This window comes from Perognathus longimembris, chromosome 4 (genome assembly GCF_023159225.1).
Source record: "Perognathus longimembris pacificus isolate PPM17 chromosome 4, ASM2315922v1, whole genome shotgun sequence".
Classification (NCBI taxonomy): Eukaryota; Metazoa; Chordata; class Mammalia; order Rodentia; family Heteromyidae; genus Perognathus; species Perognathus longimembris.
This window is the reverse complement of record NC_063164.1, coordinates 76,969,756-76,994,813: the sequence shown is the minus strand read 5'-3', so window position 1 is coordinate 76,994,813 and position 25,058 is coordinate 76,969,756. Positions and strand designations below refer to the sequence as shown.

The 25,058-nt window shown below is 35.4% G+C and overlaps 1 protein-coding gene across 1 annotated transcript in view; it reads left to right on the top strand.

Annotated features, from left to right (window-relative positions):
* Kynu (kynureninase) overlaps positions 1–25,058 on the top strand; it is a 111,295-nt gene that overhangs the window by 23,591 nt on the left and 62,646 nt on the right. Inside the window, exons 4-7 of the mRNA XM_048345539.1 lie at positions 14,617–14,699; positions 20,906–20,967; positions 22,299–22,370; positions 23,537–23,611. Coding sequence (XP_048201496.1) covers positions 14,617–14,699; positions 20,906–20,967; positions 22,299–22,370; positions 23,537–23,611 — 292 coding nt within the window. The remainder of the gene's footprint in view (positions 1–14,616; positions 14,700–20,905; positions 20,968–22,298; positions 22,371–23,536; positions 23,612–25,058) is intronic.

Sequence of the window (25,058 nt, the reverse complement as noted above, 5' to 3'; positions counted from 1 at the left end):
ATCATTTTTACTTATTAAAAATTGGAGAGGTCATTTGTATAAGTTTTTTAGGGCTGCCCTAACAAAATATGAGAGACTTGGTAAGTTTAAACAAAAACTTATTTTCTCATACTCCTGCAGAATATAAATTCATGATCACAGTATCAACATGATTATTTATTCTGTCATCTTTATCCTTGGCTTACAGGTGGCATTATTCTTCCTTTAGTTATGCAATATATCTGTACTTAACTTTTCTCTAGAATGCCTTGTCTTATAAGGTCACTTTAATATAGAGTTAAGGCCCATCTCAGTGACCTAATGCAAACATACTTTTATTATTAATTTTTTCTCCAAAATTTTAATCTTAAAATCTTATTTCTCTCTTTTTCCCAGTTCAAGACCTTTTGGGAAGAAAACTTTTTATTTTCCCAACCAAAAAAAAAAAAAAAACTTGCAGTTTGATTGACAACAGAGAGATTTATGGGAGAAAATTTATTTCACAAGCAGATAGAAACACTCAATGAAGACTGGCACCTGTTTAAAAAAGATGGTTGTAGGTCTTAAATGGGTGAAACACAGGGGGCTTATTGGACTTTTTCATACTAGTTTTGACATTAATAGACAGTACCCTACTAGTAGGAAGGCTCCAAAGGAAAGTATGCAAACACTCATCTTCCCTTTGATGTTGGAACCATACTATTGCTATTTTGGGGAAGCCTTTGCTCAAGTATAGCTACTATTTCTTTCTGTAACTACCTTTTGTCCAGATATTTTCAGTTTAGAGTAATCTTCAGGGCCCTTTGGTGGACCAGCAGTCCCCTCAGTCACCATTCTGATTATTACTTTGATTTTTGTTCAAAATCTACCCTATATGTGTTCAGATTTCCTCTAGAAGCAGGCCCCTCATAATTGTAGTATGCTTTAACTGATCATGTGTTCTTCATTGCCATCTATCGTATTCCTGAGTTGAAATTCAAGACAGTTCAGTTCCTTTCCTTCTTGACCAATGGAATATCATGAGTCCAAGAGGGTTAGGTATTGATTACATTGTCTAATTCACATTAAAGTTAGTTGCTTAATTTATTATTTATGTATTAATTGAGAAAAAAATGTAGAATAAGTTTGGGCCCACATCATATATCTGCTTTTTTTAAATGTATTTTTTATTTTTTTCTATAGGTTGATTTTCATTGAAATTTTGAATATCAATAACACTTCTCATTAAACAGGGTATTTGCTTTTGTGAAAAGTTTTAAGTCATCTGCCTTGTCAGATTTTCTAGATGAATATTATTCTCTTTTTCTTAAAATCAATGCCTGATACAGTTGTAGCTTTGTAGAGATTATCAAGAATGACAGAGCCAGGCATGGTGTCTCAAGCCCATTGTCCTAACAATTATGGAGGCAATGATTGGGGGATTGCAGTTTCAGGTTAACACAGGACAAAAACATTTTCAAGACTTCATCTCCAGCAATGGAAGTGAGTGGATGACCTGGCCCTTTCATTCTTTGATGTGGAGAGGAATAGGACAATTACAGGCTAGACGCACGCAACTCAGCATAAAATTGTTCTCAAATAATGAGAAGACCTGCACTTTGATTGACAACAGAAAGAGAAAGCACAAAATGAGATTCTTTCTAAAAATATGGCTAACATAAAGGCTCAAGCAGTAAAATTTCTGCCTAGTAAATATGAGGTCATGAATAGTTTTAAACCCAAGTATGGCCAAAGAAAAAGATGAGTGATATATTTATCAGATCATTTCAAGAGAAAAGTGGCCCAGGGAATTATGTATCTAGGGTAAAACAGCTGGTAGTTAGACAATAACTTACTTTTTATGGAAATGTGTATACAATAGCACTGATGAAGTATTGCAGACATTTCTGCTGAACACCCTTGTGTAGTCTCATCTAGTTAAGTGCACACTTAAGAAAACACACATCATAGGGTGTGAGAAAGATTAGTCAACATCTTTGTTGGTTAGTCATCATATCATTAAGGAAGAATGTGAACATTTGTGTATTTACTTATGAATGGAGCTTCCTAAAAGTAGAGCTACCTTTCATTTTTGTAGGGTGGTTAAAACATGACCCTATTTTAAAGAGGATACAAGTTTCTATTAACTTCCTCATTAGAATTTTGTATCCTACAATCTTACTTCATGAGCAAATGCTGCTCACAGATGTCTCAGAAAACACCCTACTCATAGCAGTGATTCATGCTGTGCTAAAACACCCTACTCATAGCAGTGATTTATGCTGTGCTAATGAGTTAACTCTCTCATGGTCTCTTTTTCTCTTCAGCATATGTCGCTACATTGTGACTATTTCAGCAGTTTTAAATGAAAACAATATAACATTTTTCTTAACTCTAATACATGTGTTTAAATCTATTTAAACTCCACATCAACTTCCTCTAATGATAGACCACTTTACTTTGGGTTTATTTGGATAACATTTTCTAAATACATTTCACTACTCCAGGCTAGTAGGCTGAGAAAATGAGGATGTGCACTTAGTGTGCGATATTTTAAAGGGAGAGAGATGCCAAACACATTGCAAGAAGAAATGAATCCTTAAAGATTATTACCATGGTATCTACCAGAGTGAGAAGTAGGTGGCATAATATTCTGAGCTATAAATTCTCTGAGGCAGAACATAGAATTTTACTACCTCAGTGTAATAAGATGTATTGTGCTATCATCAAAGGCCATGGAATTCTATGTGATTAAAATAAAAAAGTATCCAAGTATCTGCCTTTAACTACCATTTAACGATAATGATTTTTGTCTTTAGCATTTATATTGGAAGTCAAGCAAGAGGCAAGCTGCAAGCTATCCTAATAATAGTATGAATAATAATAACAACTACCAATTGCCCCTTTTTCCATTCCTTAGCTCTTAGTTTATTCACAAAGAAAGTTCTCTTGGTTCATCTTTATTTATGCTGTAAATGAAATGTTTAAAAATCATGTTATATTCCACATGCTGAAGAACGAAAATTTAGCATAAGATTTACATTTGGGATGTTCACTCAGCAAAGGTACTATGCATTCATCTTTGTTCTAAGTGATCTCATTTATTTTTCATGGCAACCTTTTAAGCTACATAGTGTCATTCATTTACTTGTACTAATATTGAAGACTAGGCCCTATAATCTTCTAATAAATGTTGTCTCACATTACTAAAGACCTGGCACTCACTTATATAGTAGGTAATGAAAAACAATGGTTATACAAACCTAATTCTGTTGACAGCATAGATTCAGCCATGACAGAAACATGTATGCCATGAATTCAGCAAAGCCTGAAGAATAAGGTTTTGAGCAACTGAACCATCTTTTTTAGATTAGGAATCCAGGATCATGAAGGGAAATTTATTGACTTTCTACCTGTGGATTCAAACCCAGATATGAATTACACAAAAGGCACATGCTCATTCTTTTCTTGCAAGTCTATAACATGTCAGATTAAGAACAATCTAATGCATAGATTTTCAAGACATAAGTGCATAGTATTATTCCATTACTTTCCTTATTCTTTTAGTTATCTTCTGTTATAGTGTTAAATGCATTTGTTTCCTTCATAAGAGAACTAACTTGTGTATTTTGGGTGTATATTAGGTTTACTGGGATATTCTCTGGAATAATAAAAATCAAGTGGGGATATGATAGATGACTTGCTAGCAAATGAATCAAAGTGTAGGATTGGGTTTGATTGTTACTGTTAAATCAAGGGGCTTTGTGTAATTTCAACACAAGGCAGATCAGGGTGTGATGCTGAGATAGATCAGAATTTCTGGAACCTATACTTCTATAATTTGCTAGAAGAGACGGAAATTACTAATTGGGTCTGAAAAATATAAGTAAATTACATGTTATGGGACCATTTACAGAATGTAATTTATGTATAAATGTATCCATGTTTGTTATAGTCACCATTTTATTATTAATTTAAATATTATTGCACATATAACCGCATTTTGTGCATGTCTAGTTTACAGGTTATACCAATATTTTATTTTTCAGGTTGTGTTCACTTTGGTTTCTAGCAAATTAGAAAAAAATACTATGCATATAGTAGTATAGGTACTACTATATACTGGAAGTCTTTCAGTACAGTATTTAAGTAATATGGAAAATATCAAAAAGAAAAGTAGGGGAATCTGCAACTCCAAAATAAGGAAAATTAATAAAATAATATATGTATAACAACTTATCCTCAACAAAATGAAATGCAAAATAGTTTTTAAAAGACAAACTGAAAAATAGAGTTCCCAAGTATTTCCTTTTATTTATTTATTTTTAATAAATTAAATTTTATTGACAAGGTGTTGTGCAAACGGGGTACAGTTACATAATAAGGCAGTGAATATATTTCTTGTGATATCTTACACCCTCATTTTATTTCCCCTTACCTAGATCAGGTAGGCATATATACAATATCCAGTGTACCAAAATCATCTACAGTAACCATGTAGGGTACACCAGAGGAAATTTACCCAGAACTTTAAAAATAGTATCAACAGTAGAATCCTCCTGTGTCCTTCTCTTGGAGTTATTTTTGCTTATCCTCTTCTTATATGATCATGTGTACATAGCTATTGAGCTATTGTGATCCACTGATAGGTTTATTCTAGACCTTTTCATGTTTAGTAGTTGTCTAGTTTTAGATACATAATGTAAAGTTGATGACCCAAACATGTGAAAATACCATTTGAAAAGATGTTTGAGAGACTTCTGGGAAGATGGTGGAGGAGCAGCAAAGCCCTAGCTAAGCTCCTTCTGACATCCCAGATTTACAACTCCAGAGAAACTTTTACTCCTAGAAAGATAGCCCAAGTAAGTTAAAGCAGTATAGGGATTCTGGCCAGGAATGAAAAATCGACTCTGCTGGCCCAAAAATACAGATTTGAGGCCTGGACAGCAACCTGCCACCATGCAGGCACTGGTGCCTGCACAGTACCCAGCACTCCACACACCTAAAGCATACAGTGGTGACCAGGAAGAAATCCTCCAGATGGGGGCAGACAGATGCGGATCGCAGGCTGAGCGCGGATGGGCCAAAATCACAGAGAAAGTATGAGTACCGACAAAAGACATTTTCACTCACACCCACAGAGCAGCTTATGGAAGCTAGCCCTTCCCCCATTGCTGGAGCAAAACGCCATCTTTGACACTGGCATAGGGTCAGACCAGACAGGAACTAAAGTGGGCCAGGGGAACGTGAAGACAAAGGGGCCATCTTTGAAAAGGGCAAGAGGGACCAAATAGTGAGAGCCAGCTCTTCCCAAGGAACACCCCTGCCCAGGCAGGAGGCTCGCCTCCAGGTTGTGGCTCACAGACCCAGGTAAACTCAGACAGAGGTGCCCTGCCCTACCCCACCATGCCAAATCAGCAGCTGCCAACTCGCGGGCAGCCAGAATTTCTAAATTCAAACTGAAAACAGCGAGGAGCTACCGGTGGCACAGAACAATCAGATGGGAGAGTAAATAGTTCCCGAGACAGATAAATGGTCCCATCACAGAAAATGCCCAAATCCCAGCAGGAAACAGCTGAATAAGACAGCCAGGCTCTGCCCAGGAGAAGGTCGCCCTGCCCAGTAGAGAGGAACCTCTCCCAAACAAGTGACTCTCAGCCACATTAACCAGGCCAGAGGTGCCCTGCCCTGCTGTGTCCACAGCCTATTCAGAACCAGGAGTTAAAGGCCAGGGCCCACAGCAGACAGGAGGAGCCACAGTACCTGAGAATGTTCAGCGTCCCCCATCAGCAGAGGACACCCAAGTCCTACATGCAAGCTTTGCAAACCACAGAGTCCCAGGATTCAATTAACAGGGGAGGAGGGTCAGGACAGATACAATCCGTGCAAACTGATAAGTCAAACCAGCCAAGCATCAAGAAAACAGACTGTAGAGTATCGCAAGGAAACCAGAGACTGGACAGAGCCCACCCAAATAAGGAAGATTCCATTTTTTAAACAGTTTTGAATTTTTTTTTCTATTTTTCATTTATGAGATGTCATTTGTTTTTTATTTTCCATTTTTATTTGTTTGGCTTATTGTGGGTTTTTTGTTTTTGTTTTTGTTTTTGTTTTTGTTTTTGACCAGTCCTGGGCCTTGGACTCAGGGCCTGAGCACTGTCCCTGGCTTCTTCCCGCTCAAGGCTAGCACTCTGCCACTTGAGCCACAGCGCCACTTCTGGCCGTTTTCTGTATATGTGGTGCTGGGGAATCGAACCTAGGGCCTTGTGTATCCGAGGCAGGCACTCTTGCCACTAGGCTATATCCCCAGCCCTTTTTTTTTGTTTTTGGTATTTTTTTGTGTTTTGTGTGTTTGGTTTCCAGTATTTTTTGTTGTTTTGCTCATCACACTCACTTTCTTTAAAATTACTTTCCTAAAACTAACACCTTCACTCTTTTCTGCTGACTCTCCAATGTCTATCATTTGAACCTTGTTCTTTCTACCGATTCTACTCTTCTCCACATTTCCACTTCACTGAAACTAAACCAAAATCATCCTCATATATTTTACTCTATTCTCTTCACTACCCCTAACTTACCCTCCTGATTTACTTCCAGAAACTCCAGACTCCATTGACCCCTGGTTATTGGATAGAGGGTATACCTGTTCAATCCAAGTGAATCAAAGGGGTTCATAGAGAAATCCCACCAATCCAAAAAGAACTAAATATAAAAACAAAATTTGCTCATAAGGTTGTAACGGTAAATAAGTAACTATTGAATACAGTGCTCAGGGTTGGTTGTTATATTGAAATTGTATTCTTTAGGAACACCAAATCTGATTTTATATACAAAAAAAAAGAGAGGGAAGGTATCTGTATTTAATTGTGAACTTCTAAGACTTATACAACAGTGCTTGGTAAGGACTGCTTTGGGCCTTAAATGGTGCTCACAGGTGTTTGTAGATTGTTATTCCCAATCCAAATGGGCAGAAGAAGCACAAGAAAGATGGCAAACAATGGAGTCTCATCTCCCACTCAGAACAAGCAGGAAGCAGAGCAGTCAATCAAAGACATAGAAGAGAACCCTCAAAATGCTCTACAAACTCAACTGATAAAAAATGATAAATGAAAAGTTTGAATTTCTATAGGCAACTATTGTAGAGCATGAGGAGGCAAACTAAAAATTAATAAAGAATTTCATGGCCTCCACAAATAGAAAGATAAATGAACTTCAAGAGTTAAATGAAACATTAGCTACTCAGCTAAAAGATTTGCAAGACAGCACTCAGAACCAAAATAATGAAGAAAAGAAGTCCATGGAGGACCTAAGAGAAAATTATAGCAAAGACATGGAAATGATCAAGAAAGACCAGTCAGAAGGAAAAGAGATTCAAAATCAAGTAGCTAGCCTACAGTCCAGACTAGACGAAGCAGAGGATGGAATCTCAGGAACTGAAGATTCCCTAGAATCTATGGAGAAAGATAAAAACAATACAAAATTAATCCAATGGGCAAAACAGATCACTCCAGGAGCTCCAAGACACAATCAGGAAGCCCAATTTAAGGCTAATAGGTATTGAGGAAAACCTGTAGAAAGAAGTTTAGGAATAGTTAACCTATTTAACAGAATATTAGCTAAGAACTTCCCAAATATCCAGAAGGATAGGCCTATACAGATACAAGAAACATTTAGAACCCCAATCCGACCAGACCAGTATAGGACATCCCATCAACACATTGTGATCAAAACAGGATCAATAGAGTCCAAGAAGAATCCTTAAAGCTTCTAGGGAGAAGAAAATAATCACATATAAAGGAAAGCCAATCAGAATTATCCCAGACTTCTCAGCACAGACATGAAAGAAAGGAGAGCTTGGAATGAGGTATACCAAACCCTAAATAAAAATAACTATCAACCAAGAATTCTGTACCAAGCTAAACTCTCATTCATAGTCCAAGATCAAATAAAAGTCTTCCACAGTAAGGAAAAACTGAAACAATATGTCTCCACCAAACCAGCTTTATAGAAAATCCTCAAAGATGTACTATACAGGGAAAATAATTAAGATCAGAATACAGACAGAGAAATGAACCCTAAAGAGAAAACCAGAATATTAGACCAAGATTGGGAAGACACAGCTCTTAACCAGATAGCTATAATGAATGGAAAAAACAATCATCTCTCAACCCTAACTTTCAACATTAATGGACTTGATTCTCCAATCAAACGACATAGGCTCATAAATTGGATCAAAAATCAAGATCCATCTTTCTGCTGCCTCCAAGAGACACAAATATCCACCAAAAGCAAACATCTAAAAGTGAAAAACTGGAATAAATCTACCAAGCAAACAATCCCCATAAGCAGGCTGGAGTTGCAATCCTAGTATCAGATAAAATTGACTTCAAATTAAAAATGGTAAGAAGAGACAAAGAAGGTTACTACATTCTAATAAAGGGATCCTACAATTCATAGAGACTAAACAACAGACTGCTGAACCATCAGTGGGTCTTAAAGAAATTAGAACAGAAATTCAAATGTTTATGGAATTAAACCAAGATGAGGACACAAAGTACCAGTTCCTTTGGGACACAGCAAAGGCAGTACTCAGAGGAAAATATATATCTCTGAATGCCTACACCAATAAACTGGAGAAACAGCAACTCAACAACTTAAGGAAGCCCCTTAAGCTCCTCGAAAGAGAACAAGCCAAACCCCAAGTCAATAGATGGAAACAAGTAATTAAAATCAAATCAGAATTACATGACTTAGAGAAAAAAAATTGAAAGAATCAACAAAAGGAAGAGTTGGTTCTTTAAAAAAATTAACAAGATAGATAGACCCCTAACAAATCTGACCAAAAAATGATGGCAGCACACCCAAATAAACAAGATGAGAGATGAAACAGGTAATATCACCACAGAAAAAAAAAAAACAAAATTCAGATCACAATAAAGGACTATTTTGCAAACTTTTACACAAACAAATTTGAGAACCTGAAAGAAATGGACAATTTCCTAGGAAAAATTGATATCTCAAAACTCAACCATGAAGATTTAAACCTTCTAAACAGACCTATATCCAGAATTGAAATAGAAACGGCAATAAGAGATCTCCCATCCAAGGAAAGCTCAGGTCCAGACGGATTCGCAGCAGAATTCTACAAGGCCTTCAAAACAGAACTCACACCAATATTTCTCAAACTCTTCAATGAAATTGAAAGAGAAAGTTCACTACTAAATACATTCTATGATGCCAGTATAACCCTCATCCTAAAACCAGGCAGGGACTCATCACGGAAAGAGAACTATAGACCGATTTCCCTGATGAACATTGATTCAAAAATTCTCAACAAAATTCCAATCAACTTCAACAGGTCATCCAAAAAATCAAAAAACATGATCAAACTGGATTCATCCAGGGATGCAAAGTTGGTTCAATATATGCAAGTCAATTAATGTAATCCACCAATCAAGTGGAGCAAGGAGGAAAAGAATCACATGGCTAAATCCCTAGGTGTGGAAAAGGCATTCGATAAAATCCAGCAGCCATTGATGATAAAAGCCCTGGAAAAATTGGGATTCAAGGGAACACTCCTTAATATAAGAAAGGCAGTCTATGACAAACCAGCAGCAAGCATAATTCTAAACGGTGAAAAATTAAAGCCATTCCCTTTAAAATCAGGAGCAAGACAGGGTTGTCCACTCTCTTCAACATAGTACTAAAATTCCTAGCCAGAGCAATTAGGCAAGAAGAAAATATAAAGGGCATTCAAATAGGAAAGGATGAAGTTAAACCTTCTTTCTTCACAGATGAGATGTTCCTATACCTAAAGAACCCCATAGACTCTACTCCCAAGCTACAAGAGCTGATCCAAAACTTTGGCAAAATAGCAGGATACAAAATAAACCCTCAAAAATCAATGACCTTTCTATATGCTAATGACTCGAAAACCTAGTCCAAAACCAGGAAAGCAACTCCTTTTGCAATAACATCAAAAAACCTAAAATACATAGGAATAACCTTAACCAAAGAACTGAAAGACCTCTATGATGAGAGCTTTAAAAACCTGAAAAACAAAATTCAGACAGAACTAAGGAAATGGAAAAACCTCCCATGCTGCTGGATTGGGAGGATTAATATAGTCAAAATGGCAATATTGACGACGGCTAACTACAAATTCAAAGCAATACCCATTAATATCCCAAAAACGTTTTTTAATGAAATAGAGGAAGCAACCCAGAAATTCATATGGAACAATAAAAGACCCCAAACAACAAAAACAATCCTAAGGGGAAAGAACAGTGCTGGAATAATTACAATACCCAGCATCAAACTGTAATATAAAGGTATTGTAATAAAAACAGCTTGGTATTAGCCCCGGAACATGCCTGAAGACCAATGGAACAGTATTGATGATCCAGAAATGAGCCCAGAGAACTATGCCTACTTAATCTTTGATTAAATAGCCAGAAAAAAAAAATGGAAGAAAGACAGCCTCTTTCACAAATGGTGCTGGGAAAACTGGTTCAACAACTGCAACAAACTAAAACTAGATCCTGATATATCAGTCTGCACCAAAATTAATTCCAAGTGGATCAAAGACCTCAAAATAAAAACAGATACCCTGAAAATACTACAAGAAGTAGTAGGACAAACACTTGGGCTCCTTAATTCTCTTTTTTGTTGGGTCTTTGCCTTGTTTGGGGATGAGTATGATATTATCTTCACAGAATGAGTTTGGGATTTCTCCCTCTGGTTCTGTTTCTCAGAAGAGCTTGAGGAGTATTGGTATAAGCTCCTCAATGAAAGTTTTATAGAATTCATTCGTGAATCCATCCAGGCCTGGGTTTTCCTTTGTTGGAAGGCTCTTGATTACATCCTGTATTTCCCTGTAGGTTTTTGGTTTATTTGGTTGACTTATTTCTTCTTGATTAAGTTTGGGTAGTTTATACTTCTCTAAGCATCAATCCATTTCTGTAAAATTTTAGTTCTTTAGTGAGTAAAGCTTCTGGAAATAGTTCCTTATAATTGTTTGAATATCTTGTGTATTTGTTGTAATTTTTCTGGTGGAGTCCCTGATCCTACGCATATGAGACTCTTCTCTTCTTTTTTTGTAACTCTTGCAAGGGGTCTGTCAATTGTATTTACTTTCTCAAAGAACCAGCTTTTAGTTTTATTAATTTGTTGAATGGTCTTTCTATTCTCAATCAGATTTATCTTCTTTAACCATTGTGATCTCTCTTTTCCTATTTGTTTTAGATTCAATTTTGTCTTGTTTCTCCAGTAGTTTTAACTGCATCATGAAGTTATTTACCTGTTCTGATTCCATTATTTTAATGTGTGCACTGAGGGCAATGATCTTGCCCCTCAGCACTGCCTTTGCTATATTCCATAGGTTTCTTTGTGATATTATTTCATTGTCACTGTTGCTTATGAACTCATTAATTTTGTCCCTAATTTGCTCTGTGACGCAAATGTTAGATAACAGTGAGGAGTTTAGCCTCCAAGTATTTGTGTTGTTTCTGTGATGTTCTCTGTTATTGAGGGCTACCTTGCTTCCTCTGTGATCAGATAGAATACATGGGATAATGTCAGTACTCTTGTATTTGCTGAGGTTCTTTGTGTGGACTATGATATTATCTATTTTGGAGTATGTTCCATTGGCTGCTGAGAAGAATGTGTATTGAGTCTGTACGATAAAAAAAAATTCTGTACAGATCTGTCAGATCCATGTGGGATATGGCATTACTTAGGTCTTCGGCTTCCTTGCTAATCCTGTGTGTGTTGGATAAGTCTCTTGGAGAGAGTGGAGTATTAAAACCTCCCATTATGATTGTATTTGGGTCTCCCTTGTTCTGTAGTTCTATAAGAATTTGTTTGACGTATTTAGGGTCTCTTTTGTTTGGTGAGTATAAATTTATCATCGTGATGTCTTGTTTCTGGATTTTTTTCTTCTATTAATATATAGTGTCCTTCTTTATCTTTTTGACCTGATTTTAATGAGAAGTCTAACTTGTCTGAAATGTCTACCCTGCTGTTTTGGTAGGTGCATTTGCTTGGAAGATCTTGCTTCATCCTTTCATTTGGAGCCTGTTTTTGTCCTTTGCTGTAAGATGGGTCTCTTGAAGACAACAGATATCTATATTTTGTCTGCGAATCCATTCTGCTAATCTTTTCCTTTTCACTGGAGAGTTCAATCCATTTATAATCCATGGATAGGTGTGTGTTGTTGTTTTCCTTCCATTTTCCTGTTAGGCTGTGATTTGCTTCTTTCCTTTTCTTTCTTTCTTGTCTTTATTGAGCTGTTTTTCCTATTGGGGTCTGGCTACTGTAGTTTCTTTCTGTTTCTGTTTGGAGGTCCTGTACATTTTCTTTTGGGTAGTTTGCTCCTCTTAGAATTCTCTGTAAGGCTGGCTTTTTGTTTACATATTCCTTTAGTTTCTCTTTGCTATGGAAAGATTTGATTTTTCTTTCGAAAGTAAATTCTAATTTTGCCTGGTTGGCAGTTTTTGGCCTGCAGGACTTGGATGGTGTTCTTCCAGATTCTTCGTGCATTGTATGTTTTTGTGGAGAGGTCTGCCATGATTCTGATCTTTTTTTTTTTTTTTTTTCTGTTGTAGTATAGTTCTTTCTTTGTTTTGACTGCATTCAGAATATATTCCTTGTTGTTAAAATCTAGGGCCTTGACTATGATGTGCCTAGGGGTGTTTCTTCTAGGGTTGGCTCTGCTAGGTGTTCTATATGCTTCTGTTATTTGGGAGAGGTTTTTCCCTTTTGAGACTGGGGAAATTCTCTGTAATAATTCTTTTGAGTATGTGTTGCATACCTCTGCTCTGATACTCCTCTCCTTCGTCTATTCAGGTTATACGCAGATTATGTCTTTCTCCCTGTCCACTATCTCCTGGATTAGTCTGCTCTGGAGTTTGACAGTTTCTTGGAGTACGGCAATCTTCTGGTCCTTATCAGCTGAATCGTCATCCAAAAGAGAGACTCAAGATTCAAGATGATCAATTGTTTGTGATGTGGCTTTGAGTGTGGTTTGCAGTGAGGCAAGTGAGCTGTTTATGGTTGCCAGATCAGCTCTCATTGTGGTAATTTCTTCTTTCAATGCATTGTATTTTTATTCTTTTTTCATGCATTTCGTTTCTCAGGATGTCAAGGTCTTCTTTAAATAAGGAGTGGACTATGTCTATTTTTACTTCCATTTCTTTCTTGACTTCCTGAAGATCCTTTGAGAATTCCAATCTAAATTCCTGGAATTGTTTTTTGAATTTGTTCCTGAGGCTTTCAATCATTTCTGCTATCTTAGCCTCCAGTGTTTTTTTAATCTCCATCTCCTCTTTGGTCATACTGTTTTTTGGAGTTGGCTTGATCTTTCATAAAATTTATAATATTTATTTGTGATTTATGCATCTGGGATGAAGAAATTATGGAGTTTTGATTCCCTCCTGCACTTCCTTTCAGGGGCCTGTAGGTGGCGGCGTTGTCTTGGCTTTGTGCTGGTTCCCACTGGTCTGTCAGTGGGGACTTGTTTGTTGTATATGGGCCACTGCCTTTAAGGCCTGACTCTGAATAGGCTGTGGACTCCCCAGGGTGGGGCCTGGTTTAGCTGGTTGAGAGCCGCTTGCCCCAGGGGAGGTTCCTCCCCCCTGGGCGGGGCAACCTTCTCCTGGACAGAGCTGGCTATGGAATTCAGCTCTGTTTGCTGGTGGGAATTGGGCTTCTTCTGCAATGGGGCCATTTATCTGTCACAGGGAACTGGTTACTCTCCCATCTGATTGTTCTGTGCTGCCAGTAGCTGCTCGCTGCTTTTCGTTTGATTTTAGAAATTCCGGCTTCTGGAGAGTTGGCAGCCACAAGGTTGGCGAAGTGGGGCGAGGCCGGGCACCTCTGACTGAGTGTGCCTGAGTCTGTGAGCCAAGGCCCAAGAATGAGCCTCCCACTTGGGTGGGGGGACCTTCTCCTGGGCTGTACTGGCTCTCACTGTTTAGTTACACTTGCCCTTTTCAAAGATGGCCCCTTCAACCTTGCTTTCTCCTGGCCCGATTTAGTTTCAGTCTGGTCTGTCCAGGTCTATGCCAGAGTCAAAGATGGTGCTTTGCTCTGGCAGTGGGTGAAGGGCTACCTTCCAGATACTGCTCTGTAGGCGGGAGTGAGAATGTCTTTCATGGGTACTCATACTTTCTCTGTGATTTTGGCCCATCCATATTCAGCCTGCAATCCACATCTGTCTGCCACCATCTGGAGGATTTCTTCCTGGTCACCACTGTGTGCTTTAGGTGCATGGAGTGCTGGGTGCTGTGCAAGCACCAGTGCCTGCGTGGCAGCGGGATGCCACCAGGAGCTCAAATCTGTGTTTTCAGGCCAGCAAAGTTAATTTTTCCTTTCTGGCCAGAATCCCTATACTGTTATAACTTACTTGTGCTGTCTTTCTAGGAGTAAAAGTTTCTCTGAGTGGTAAAACTGGGATATCACAGGGAGCTTAGCTAGGGCTCTGCTATTCCTCTGCCATCTTCCCGGAAGTCCTCTCCTTTTATTTTTTTAAATCATATATATTACATGATTGTTTAAATATTATAATGATTCCTATAGAAATGCCCACTTACTAAAGATGGTAATTGGAAAGATTCATACACAGACAAAAAATTTTTCATGTCCCTTTTGTAATTTCAGAGGGGCCTATGGTCATGATGTAGGCAAACGACCTTGGATTACAGGGGATGAGTGTATTGTGGGCCTTATGAAGGACATTGTAGGTAAGTACAAAATTATTTAAATTATTTTCCCAAAGATTTGAAAATATTTTATTAGTTATAACTCTAAGCTATAGAGTCAAAACATTATTATATAATATCTTATTGAATAGCATCCAGATCTTCTATTTTAACCCATGATAGTAAAGGGTTAAACATACCTTTCACTTACACCTACTTATTGTTTAGTACTGAGCATGGAACTCAATTTCTGGTTCATTCTTCTCAAATGTTCTTCCATTGACTTACATCCTCAGCCTCTTGTATTAAAAAAAAATAGTTATTTTGGTATATCATCTTAACCTCCAGAAAGCTGGACAAACATGTGCCATCATAGAGAACATTGTGTTTTCTTTCAAACTAATATATACTGTTATGCCAAGTCACGAAACAACCACCAAGAAGACCACCAAGTCTCATATGTTCCAAAATGCAAAAGCAAGGCAAGGCTTTATTCAAGTGAGTTGCAACTCAGGCCTCATTCTACCCACAGACACAGCTGAGGTTAGGAGGAAGCCCCGAGCTGTGATTACACAGGGCTTATAAAGGCAAAAAACAAACTTACAACAATCAGGTGTTCAAGCAAGCAAGATTAGGACACAGGTACAAATCTGATTGGCTCAGGGCTTGAGGCACTCTGGGGGCAGTCAGAGTTAAGCATTCCCAGTGGTTAGAGTTCTAGACCGACTGGGCCCTAATGGGCTTGTCCTGGGTTTGCTCACAGGGCTTGCTTATCTCAGGGTCACGTGGTAAATTGGGGTTTGCGTGGTAAAGTGGGGCCTGACTTCGAAGTCTGGCACTTCGATACTCATTAACTTAAACTATATTTTATATTAATTTATGCTATAAATGTTATATATATTTACTTAAAGAATACAAACTATGTCTCCAAATGAATTGTAAGCAACATTTTAAAAGTTTGAATTAAAAAATTAATAAATATCTAATTTTCATTTCTAAAATTATATTTTCTAGAAAGATAGTTTAGGTCAAATTCTTTTAATAGAATTTAACCACTTCATTTAATGAGAAAAGATCCACTGTTAATTGGTAAGTTAGTTATTTGCATAGTTTGCCTGTTTGCTTGTTTGCTTCTAACAGTTTTTCGCAGTAGCTCAGGTTGTCCTTGTATTAGCCTCCAGACTTCTGATTTTAGAAACTTGATGTTCTCATAAAAATATCAGACAGATTTATCTTAAAGGGGTATGTGTGTGTGTTTGTGTGTGTGTATACATGTATGTATCTACAAAATCACAGCAAATAAGATCTTACTTAAGTTTTTTTTTTAAATTGGAGTTTTTAATGTTAAATTTCATGTTACACTTTAATCTTAAAGTTATTTATTTATTTTTGCCAGTTCTTGGGACTGAACTCAGGGCCTGGGCACTGTCCCTGAGCTTCTTTTGCTCAAGGTGAGCACTCTACCACTTGAGCCAGAGCACCTCTTCTGGCTTTTCTGTGTATATGGTACTGAGGAATTGAACCCATGGCTTTGTGCATGCTATGCAACCACTCTACCAGTAGGCCATGCTCCCAGCCCTTAAATTTATTTTTTCAATGAAGAGTTGGGTAGTACTTTAAAATGACTTAAATTGAAGACTTGGTTTCTAAGAAGAAAACAGAAAATGTGTTGTTAATTTCAAAATTATTTTCTTCTGCTGGCTAGACAAAAAAAAAGTTGATTGGCTAGTATCATCTTATGAAAGATTACCTCTTTTGTGAAAGGATTAAGGCAGTAGAAACTTCTCTATTATGACATTTGGGAGTGGCCTGGTTTTCCTGGTGGACTGATAAGCAGTTTGGTTTTATTTCAGTGGAACATTAGTGTAAGTGGTTCTTTTTGATTATTGGTCCTTTAGGGGGAGGAGAGAGGGGAGGATTTATCAAAGCTACTTCCTCTGAGACAATGGCTTCCTCTAATGTTGATTTAACCATCTGTCAATTTTGTCTGTTGCTAAAACCATGTTGCATTTAATTTTAACCTTGCTTACAAAGAAATTTAGTGGAGAAAAAAAGGTCAAGTTTGAACTATCAAAACAGTTCAATACCTTCTCATTAGGTATCATCTTCACATAACTTACTCCTTTGCTCTGTGTGTGTGTGTGTGTGTGTGTGTGTGTGTGTGTGTGTGTGTGTGTGTGTGTGATGGTGGTCATTCCTAGTCTCAGGCAAACTAGGCCAATGCTCTACTACTAAGATACATCATAGGGCTGGGAATATGGCCTAGTGGCAAGAGCGCTTGCCTCCTGTACAAGAATCTCTCGGTTCGATTCCCTAGCACCACATATATGGAAAACGGCCAGAAGGGGCGCTGTAGCTCAGGTGGCAGAGTGCTAGCCTTGAGCAGGAAGAAGCCAGGGATGGTGCTCAGGGCCTGAGTCCAAGGCCCAGGACTGGCCAAAAACAAACAAAGATACATCATAATGCGCATTGCTATATTTTACAATCGTTCTCCATAGTTTAATATATGAAAGTTTAAATGTTTTAGAAATAGAATAATAAAATTATTTCAAGAGTTCTGCTACATATTTTTTTCAGAAGTATAGCATATGTCAAATCTTTCTCTATTTGCTAGCAAATTTAAATATGTGCTGAGCAAACAGACATGTTGAACATGGTGTGCAATTTGAGTCCTGAATGGCTCTCCCAGTATCCTAAAACAATGGTCTTTATTTTAACATAAAATTCTTCAAAAAGAAGTAGCAAATAATAAATATTATTAAAATTATTATGTGTTCAAATTGATACCATAGTGAAGAGAGACAATAAACAACTACAGATATTCATAGATGTAGAAAGGAATTTCAATTTTAGAAGTGAAGGAAAATATTAATAATACATTTTATATAGAGCCAACAATTCCACAAAACACGGGATAACTTTCCCTTGTAATTAATGTCATTTTATCAAGATGCTAGAAATAGAGTTGCTGAAGAATATTATTAGCAATTATATTAAGCCCCTTCTCCCTGGGTACATAAAAATCACGAAGGGCTGGATGCGTGCTTGTGAGCTTATAAAAATATTGCAATGTGAATATAAATTTACTTAATGAAACTTATAACTGACCCTCAGAGAAACAATAATCCTTGGAAGCCCTGCTCCTATAGTTACCCTCTCCACACTCCCCCAGTCACTTTCTAAAGGCCATAGATTTTAAAATACAATGGAACACTTCTTGGGCTTCACTTAATTGTAAACCTGACAGGTGAACCCACAATAACATTTGTGTCTGCTTCATAAAACATGAAGAATATGATATAGCAACAAGGAGACCCCAAATGAACTCTTTTATCAAATGGTAAGCAGCTTTGGGCCCTGTTATGTTCCCTTTGCAAAGCATTAGGATTAAGGAGACATGGAAGTTAGTTATGACCCTCCCTCTCCTATGTATGACTTACAGGGATTAAAAAAGAGTCTTGTAGCAAATGCCTCTGAATGCATTCTGAACAAAGAATTCTTTTCTTCCCGTAGAAACTATGTTACTTCAGTACCCCTTTGATTAAAAAAATAATAATAACAATAAATGCCTCATCAGATTGTTGTAAAGACTGGCTGAGAAAATATGTCTTAGATTTGAAAGTGTTAGCCCTTAAAAATGGTGTAATACATGCCAGTTTGCCAGATTACAAGACAAGTCAGTGTTTGCATTTAGACTTCATTTTCTTAGAAAGCAAAAGTGATATTCTACAAGCAAATATATAATAAACAAATAGAATAATCCCCTGTGAGTGAGTGTGTTGGCTCATACATATCTCAGATGAAGTGATTCAAATATTGATATTTGTGGTAGTGAATTGTAGATGATCTTCTAGAATAATAATCTTTTCAAATTCTGTTTGGAGAAGCTCTTTAAAAGTTTTGCCCCTATGTACTTGTAGTTCTTGATGTTTCTACATTAATTCAAAGAAAGCTCTTAGGAAAAAGGAAAGGAACAAAGATAAACAACTTGAAAGAATTTCAGTGTATATTGACATAAAGATTTGTTTTTATGGAATGCTGTTGATATTTAAATATCTTAGAAAAAACTATGCTGCTTTCAGAAGTACGACTTGAACCCAAAGAAATAGGTCAATTAGGTAAATTTTCTTTTGAAAGTAAGCTAAAAATCAGTTCAATTACTGATGCTTTGATGTTACGAAACTGATTCCTCAGTGCCAATGGGTTATATTTGCAATAAACTTTTCTTTTAATGTCTTAAAAGTTTAATATTAGCATCCTTCCTAGCTGTAGTTGTGTGCACATGCATGCAAGTTAAACAGAGCAGTATTTTTCTTGTGCAAATTTCAATAGTAACAAAGTTAGCATTGGCAAAATGGTAGTTAAATTTAAAATAGTCCAAGTTGGGATAACATTTTTATTTATAGGTAAACAAATTATTGAAATCAGTGACAGATTATTGACAAACAATTGTACTAAACATAAGTATGACAAGTAAAAAGCAAAGAACTGCCAAGAGTAAATCTAGATTAAACTTGTTGACTAACACATCAATGGGAAGAAGTATGTGTAGGCCCATCACAATCCCATGCCGTAAAAGCTAAGTGCTTTAAAATGAAAATTACATTACTTGGAGGACCAAGATTTCATAGGAATTTGTTATTTTAAGCACAATGTGATGCTTGGGCAAACATAGAATAGTTTCCTCACTTCCTACCTCTTTTATTTTCGTTTGTGATTACACACATTTTCTATTTTTGCTATAGTTTTTTGGAAATGCTTTTCCTTCTGCTCCTTTTACATATTGCTTTTTCCTTCCTTTGTGTCTTCTACTCCTCCAAATATTTTAATAAGTTATTTATAAAAATTATATATATACATAATTTAGACAAGGTCATATGCAGACTAGATAATATGTAATACTTTATTTTGAAATGAAAGTATAAACTCATGCCATAACCTAGAGAACAATCTATAAAGAAGCTGGCATTTTTTTTGTTTTTTTTTTTAGCATATTTAACATAGATACGCTTAGTATAGGAAAAAGTGTTCATCACTACATATAACGTAAGTTTATAGCATCAGTCAAATATAAATCTGATAAATTTTCATGTGAACCTAATACATCTATATATAGATTGATATTGTTTTAATCTAGACTTGACTTCACATATTATTCACATTATGAGCATCAGGATATATATTTCAGTGCCCATCACTTATTCATCAAGCTCATACATCAAAAAGAAATATACAGGAAAATTAAAAAGCTTTCCTTGATTAAAGGCAAATATGAACTCTTCCTTGAATAACAATGTTGAAAATATGAATTCCTAAATAAAACACATTTTCAGTGACCTTCACTAATACTTTAGGGAATACTATATCCTGAACTCTATTAGACTTATTATTCCATTCACTGCTTATTCTTATAAAATGGAACTATTCCAGAAGTATTTCTTTGTAAATGAAATAGGGCTTGTAATAAAGATTTTAACAGATAGTATAGCCTCATAAAGGGAAATAAACACAGCCCCTTTTTGTCAGTGTTGTAGAAGATGCATCTTCCTAATACACAAATCTGATTGCCTTTAAAAGACATCATAAGACCTCAAAATAAGAATGGTATAATTATTGTTACTATGCTCTGAATAGTTTTAGTGTGTATCTGAATTTTGCATATTTGTCACTAGAGAACACTTATCTGTGTCTCAATGTTTATGACTAAACTCCAGAGATATGCAGGTTGTTGTTTTATATGAAATTCCTTTTACTTGTTAGCTACTATATATCTATCTCATTGTAATAACAAAGATGCACATTAGAAAAAGTAACCTTTCTTTATTAAACATTCATTTCATTGACATTAGAAACAAACAGCTTTGTAAAAATGTGATAGGCCTTAATATCTGTTAGATTTTTCTCCAAGAACCGTGTTCCACAAAAAAAAATGTCTCTTTGGGAATTTTCATAATAGGGTATCGGCATTTTTAGTTTACAGTCAGATAAAATGGCTCATTATTTTTGTTTTATTATTTAGAGCATCAGAAAGAAAACAGTTTTTTGCTACCTATGTGTATATGAGTCCAGATATCATTTGGAAAAATGAGTCAAGTGGGAAAACTTCTATTTTTATATGATGACACATCAAACATGCTTTTATATCTAAAACCACTCTAAATGATTAAGGGTAGTCCTTCTAACTTGTTTATCCAAGTATGTTTATAACTCATAGGGAAATATAAATTACAATATTTTTTATTTTACAGGAGCCAGTGAGAAGGAAATAGTCCTAATGAATGGTTTGAGTGTTAATTTGCATCTTCTAATGGTAAGTGTCTTTTCCCATCAATGCTTAGAATAAACTTATCCACACAATCTGATGTTTCTCTATCTTTAATTCATAAGCATCTGATGGTTACTTAAAATTTAGTTGTGAGGTTATGTTCATTTTTACCAGGAAATGCTGGGCCATGATATAATGGTTTCTTCATAATCATGGAATAGCTGACCTTTGCAGGGAGCTTTTGAATAATGAAGAGCTCTTATCTTAGAAAGTAGGAAAATAAAAAGTCATAGTGAGTGAAAAGAGAAACTGCTGGCAAGTGCACAAGACAGTGATGTTCAATTACTAGCAAAGCTTGAGCTTCTCATTTCAGGTGATTTCCAGTACATTGGTCTTGAGCATGGTGGAGTTATGGACCAGTATACTGTGGAGAATGATGGTTTGGGTACAGGTTTAAACATTTTGAAGTGGTTTCTTTCATCTTAACTATTCCATAGTTTTACCCAGAACTGTCAAATGCAATCTCAGTTTGGGATACTATATCTATAACAATTGTTGGATACTTTGAAATTTTTTAAATTTTATTTTTAAAGTGTATTTTGGAAGCAGCCTACAAGTTCAGATTGTTACTCCCAGCTCTATTACTTAAAATTCATTTGAACAGTATTTTCTCCATCTTTAATTCAGTATTTTCTTTCATGCTTACTTTTCCTATCTTTTTTAGAATTAAGTGTGATTACATGTGAGAAATACTTTAGTAAATGGATTTATAATCAATTGGGTTAATAGTCACTACTACCATTGTCACTGCTAACGTTCTTGAACTAATTTCCCAGCAATTAAGTGGAGAAACTGACCCTTGGTTTAATGGTACTATTTCTCATTTATGCTTCTAAGATGGAAAAAATAATAATAATGTTAAGGCTTAGGTATTTCTTGACAAACCTAGACTAAAAGGCCATTAAAATACAGTAGAAAATATGTACAATAAAAATTATATTTGTAATACAAGGTAAGTCAGTATGAATAAGACATACATAGGCCAGGACATTTCAGTCTCACACTAGAGGACTTGCCATTAAATGTTTGAGAAGATAATTTTGCAATTAACATTTAAATAAATTTAGAAAATTTGCTTTTATCTGATACATGTTTTTCTCCTGAGTTTGTTTTTTTTTTAATAATCATAATGACCCAATATTTTTTCCTCCTTTGTAACTCACAAGGCTAAAATGGTACCCTTACCAAATACCTTAAGATGTTTAATTAATTAGTGCCTTAAAATGTTGGAGATTGTAAAATGAAAGTATAGTATAAAGTGAACAAATGTATAAATGGTACATTAATGCATTTTCAATAAATCCATTTCATTGCAGCTCTCATTTTTTAAACCCACGCCAAAACGACATAAAATTCTTCTAGAAGCGAAAGCCTTCCCTTCTGATCACGTAAGACTTTCTTCACTTTGTATTTATGTTCTGTTTACTCTTCCTAGAGGGGCATGTCATTTGCCTGACTTGAATGTTTATTCACTCGTCTTCTCCAAGTAACCTCGCAATAAAAACATCTGTCAAAAGCTTTTTGATTTAAGCGTTTTTATAGATTGTTGATTTATTTCTTTTGTTCAAGTAAAACGTGTGTTAAGGGAAGGAAGGATTGAATGGGAGCATTGATTTATTAGTCTTTTTAAAGACAATGAGCAAACTGCTGTCCTAAATCAAGTGTGGATATAGATGTTTTATTAATTCTTGTTGCTGTTTTATTTTTATGGAATCAAATGAATACAAATATCAGTCCTTAACCATTTAGCTATATAAAATTGAACTGTAAACATTTATTAGTTCTCTATTCATAACACACTAACAGTTTTGGTGCCTTTTTTAAATCATAAATGGTGTTTATTATGGATTAAACATTGTTCTTGTGGTTTACGAAAAATTCTTCCTATTTTATCTGCATTTGAATTAAGAAATCTGAGCTATATACACATAGATGATAGAACATTTTAAATGTTCTAATGTCAAAAATACTTGACTTCTAACTTTGTATTATTATTATTCTATTCTAACTTACCTCTTGTAATCATCGGGCATTTAATCATGTCAAAATTGGTAGCCATTAACTTGAAAGAAGGACTAGAATATAAATAACTGGAGGAAAATCTTTTAACTTCTGTTCTCATGCATATGTTATGTTCTCAATGTAGTAAATTCTTTATTATATTTTCCTTTAGTAACTTATTACTTCTAGGGTAAAACATTTCTAAATCCTTTTTTCAGGTCTAGAAAGTCCGTATTACTTATGTAACTATTTTGTAAGTTGTAGGTTTAACTTCAGTTGGTGACTGTTGATATAAAAATGTCTTCCAATTCCTAAGTGTCCTGTTGAACTTTACATTTCCACTTATTTCTAATAGGTAATATTTCATTGAATGTTAAGTTTTCTATTAAAAGCATAATTAGTAATTATTTGATAAATTCTGTTTATTCACTGTCTCTGACTTTGGGTTTCACATAATAATATGTGTTTGATTGATGTTTTGTTTCCAGAGTTATTTCAGAGTACTTATATGCTTTTATCTTCATTTAATAAACAAGTTCTCCTTCTTTTCCAGTATATTATTGAGTCACAGCTTCAACTTCATGGACTTAATGTTGAGCAAAGTATGCGACTACTAAAGCCAAGAGAGGTATATGAGAAGGAAAGAAATATTTGTTGTACTTCTATTAATATTGATTTTTCCTGTTTCCCTCAAAGCTGATTATCTTTATTACTTTAATTGTACTTTCATGGGAGCATTAAAGAGACACATTTCTACAACTACTAGATCATTTTGTTTAAGATACAGACTAACTCAGAAGTGTATTTATTTTTGTTTTTCAAGAACTAGACATATGGCAAGCAAACTATTGTTCTACAAATACCACTGGAGTCAGCTATAATCTTTAGACATGGAAGAGGGTTGTTGTCATTAAAATCAAGCTAAAGATCAGTGATAGTTGTTGAAATTAAAAAGATGACTATCATTTGTGCCTTTATAATTCATGTACCAAATATTTTCCATTGTGCTAAATTGAAGTGGAAAAAGTAAGGAGGTTTGACTTCAGACTATAATTATAGCATGGCTAATATAGATAATGGCATTCCAGGCCCTCTACTTTTTGGCATATGACTTTAGCAAAGTTACTTTGTCTGTCTTAGAATTATTAATACTTAACCAGGTAACAAAGGATACAGCTAATACAGCTTTAAGATATGTTGAAGATCTAAAATGTTGTGTATTTTACTCAAGATACAAGATTAAGGTACATAGGCTTAGCCATAGTGACCTTCAACTTGTATATTTTAGCACCAAAAGAACCATGAAAACATAAATTTCTGGTGTTTCATAGGATTTTTCCTTGGGTATTAAGCCAGTGTTCAGACAATTATTTTTTTCATTGACAAATTACTTTAAGTAAATGCAAGATCTGCTCTATTTCTTTCTATTTCCCAACCTGAACCTGAAGTGAACTGAAGTGGAACAAACATTCTCACACCTATGAGGGCATAGCTGTTCACATATTCTTAACAAATTACTAATTCCTAACATATATAAATATGGCCATTGATTTTAATATAAGTGGTCAATCTTTAATATTTCATGAGTCTATCATATTCTTAGACTTTAGCATTGTCTTAATAATTTCAAGCTTTTAACATTGCTTAAGTGACAGTATGTCACTTAAGTACTATCAAATATTGTTAGTCATTTTTTTTAAATTGTGGGATAAACCTTATGAGGATGTTTAAGAATACCAAGATACTTAAGAATTACTAAGTTTTAAATTTTTCTTAGAAATTTTCTTACAATTAGTGAAATCATTCTCACCATGTGTGTACAAGCATAGTTCAATGAGCAATTCAGAAATTTCATGATCAATTCTGTTCTTATTTTTTAAAAAAAAGTCTCAGGACTCTTGTAATAATATAACACATAAAACGTGTGTGAGAGTATGTGTGTACACACACAAAAGTATCTGTAACATGGAACAGAATAATTGGTAATTAGCAAGAATCATGAACATTTTATTAAAAGTAAGCTGAAGAATAATGTAGAAATAATGAGTCTCAACACCCCCAACATTAAAACTATC